Source organism: Coturnix japonica, unplaced genomic scaffold (assembly GCF_001577835.2).
Source record: "Coturnix japonica isolate 7356 unplaced genomic scaffold, Coturnix japonica 2.1 chrUnrandom1034, whole genome shotgun sequence".
Classification (NCBI taxonomy): Eukaryota; Metazoa; Chordata; class Aves; order Galliformes; family Phasianidae; genus Coturnix; species Coturnix japonica.
In genome coordinates, this window is record NW_015440376.1 from 9216 (window position 1) to 10637 (window position 1422).

The 1422-nt window shown below is 62.9% G+C and overlaps 1 protein-coding gene across 1 annotated transcript in view; it reads left to right on the forward strand.

Annotated features, from left to right (window-relative positions):
- The window catches only part of KCNA7 (potassium voltage-gated channel subfamily A member 7), a gene marked incomplete at its 3' end in the record, with an annotated part of 7698 nt that extends 6294 nt beyond the window's left edge, over nucleotides 1-1404 (forward strand). The window contains exon 3 of the mRNA XM_015851341.2: nucleotides 604-1404. Coding sequence (XP_015706827.1) covers nucleotides 604-1404 — 801 coding nt within the window. The remainder of the gene's footprint in view (nucleotides 1-603) is intronic.
- Between the last annotated feature and the right edge of the window lie 18 nt (nucleotides 1405-1422).

A 1422-nucleotide genomic window follows, 5' to 3' on the forward strand; every position in this document is an offset into this window, starting at 1 on the left:
CCTCCGGCAGCCGCTCTTGGTCCGACGACCCCTTTTTCTTAGTGGAGACCCTTTGTATCTGCTGGTTCTCCCTGGAGCTGCTGGTCCGGCTCTTGTCAGCCCCTCCTGGTCCTCCCACCCCATAACCCCCCAACAATGGGACCCCAACCCCCTCCCACCCCATAACCCCCCCTAAGAAGGGACCCCAATCTCCCCCTCTCCTCCCACCCCCATAACCCACCCCAAGAATGGGACCCCAACCCCTGCCTCCCCTCCTACCCCCATTAACCCACCCTAAATGGGGACCCCAACCTCCACTTCCCCTCCCACCCCATAACCCACCCCAAGAATGGGACCCCAATCCCTATCTCCCCTCCCACCCCATAACCCCCTCAAGATGGGACCCCCAAACTCCATCTCCCCCCTCCCACCCTATAACCCACCCTAAATGGGGTCCCCAACCTCCACCTCTCCTCCTACCCCCATAACCCACCCCAAGAATGGGACCCCAATCCCTATCTCCCCTCCCACCCCATAACCCCATCAATAAGGGACCCCCAATCTCCATCTCCTCCCCCATAACCCCCCCCCCCCCTCACCCCGTTCTCCCCCCCCCTCCCGCAGCTCCCGACCTCCTCCCCCAACACCACGGACACGGACCCCCCCTCCGGCAGCCGCTCTTGGTCCGACGACCCCTTTTTCTTAGTGGAGACCCTTTGTATCTGCTGGTTCTCCCTGGAGCTGCTGGTCCGGCTCTTGGCCAGCCCCAGCAAATCCAAGTTCTTCCGTAACGCCATGAACCTCATCGACGTGGCCGCCATCATCCCCTACTTCATCACGTTAGGGACGGAGCTGGCTCGACGTCGCGGCGTGGCTCAACCCGCCATGTCCTTGGCCATCCTCCGAGTCATCCGCTTGGTGCGGGTCTTCCGGATCTTCAAGCTGTCCCGGCACTCCAAGGGGCTGCAGATCCTGGGGCAGACCCTCAAGGCCAGCATGCGGGAGCTGGGTTTGCTCATCTTCTTCCTCTTCATCGGCGTCATCCTCTTCTCCAGCGCCGTCTACTTCGCTGAGGCCGATGACGCCGACAGCAGCTTCACGTCCATCCCTCAGGCTTTTTGGTGGGCTGTGGTCACTATGACCACGGTGGGTTATGGGGACATGGCCCCCGTTACGGTGGGGGGGAAACTGGTGGGGTCTCTATGCGCCATCGCCGGGGTGCTGACCATCGCCCTGCCCGTCCCTGTCATCGTGTCCAACTTCAGTTTCTTCTATAGGAGGGAATTAAGGGGGGACGAAGGGGGGGAGTGTGTGCCCACCCCCCCTTGTCCGTTGCATGGGGTCCAAGAGACCCCCCCGGGGAGCTTGCTTGAAAACGAGGGGAGGGGGGCCAAGGCGGGGGAGATGGTGGACCATCGGCGGCCGGTCCCACCGCCGCCTCGC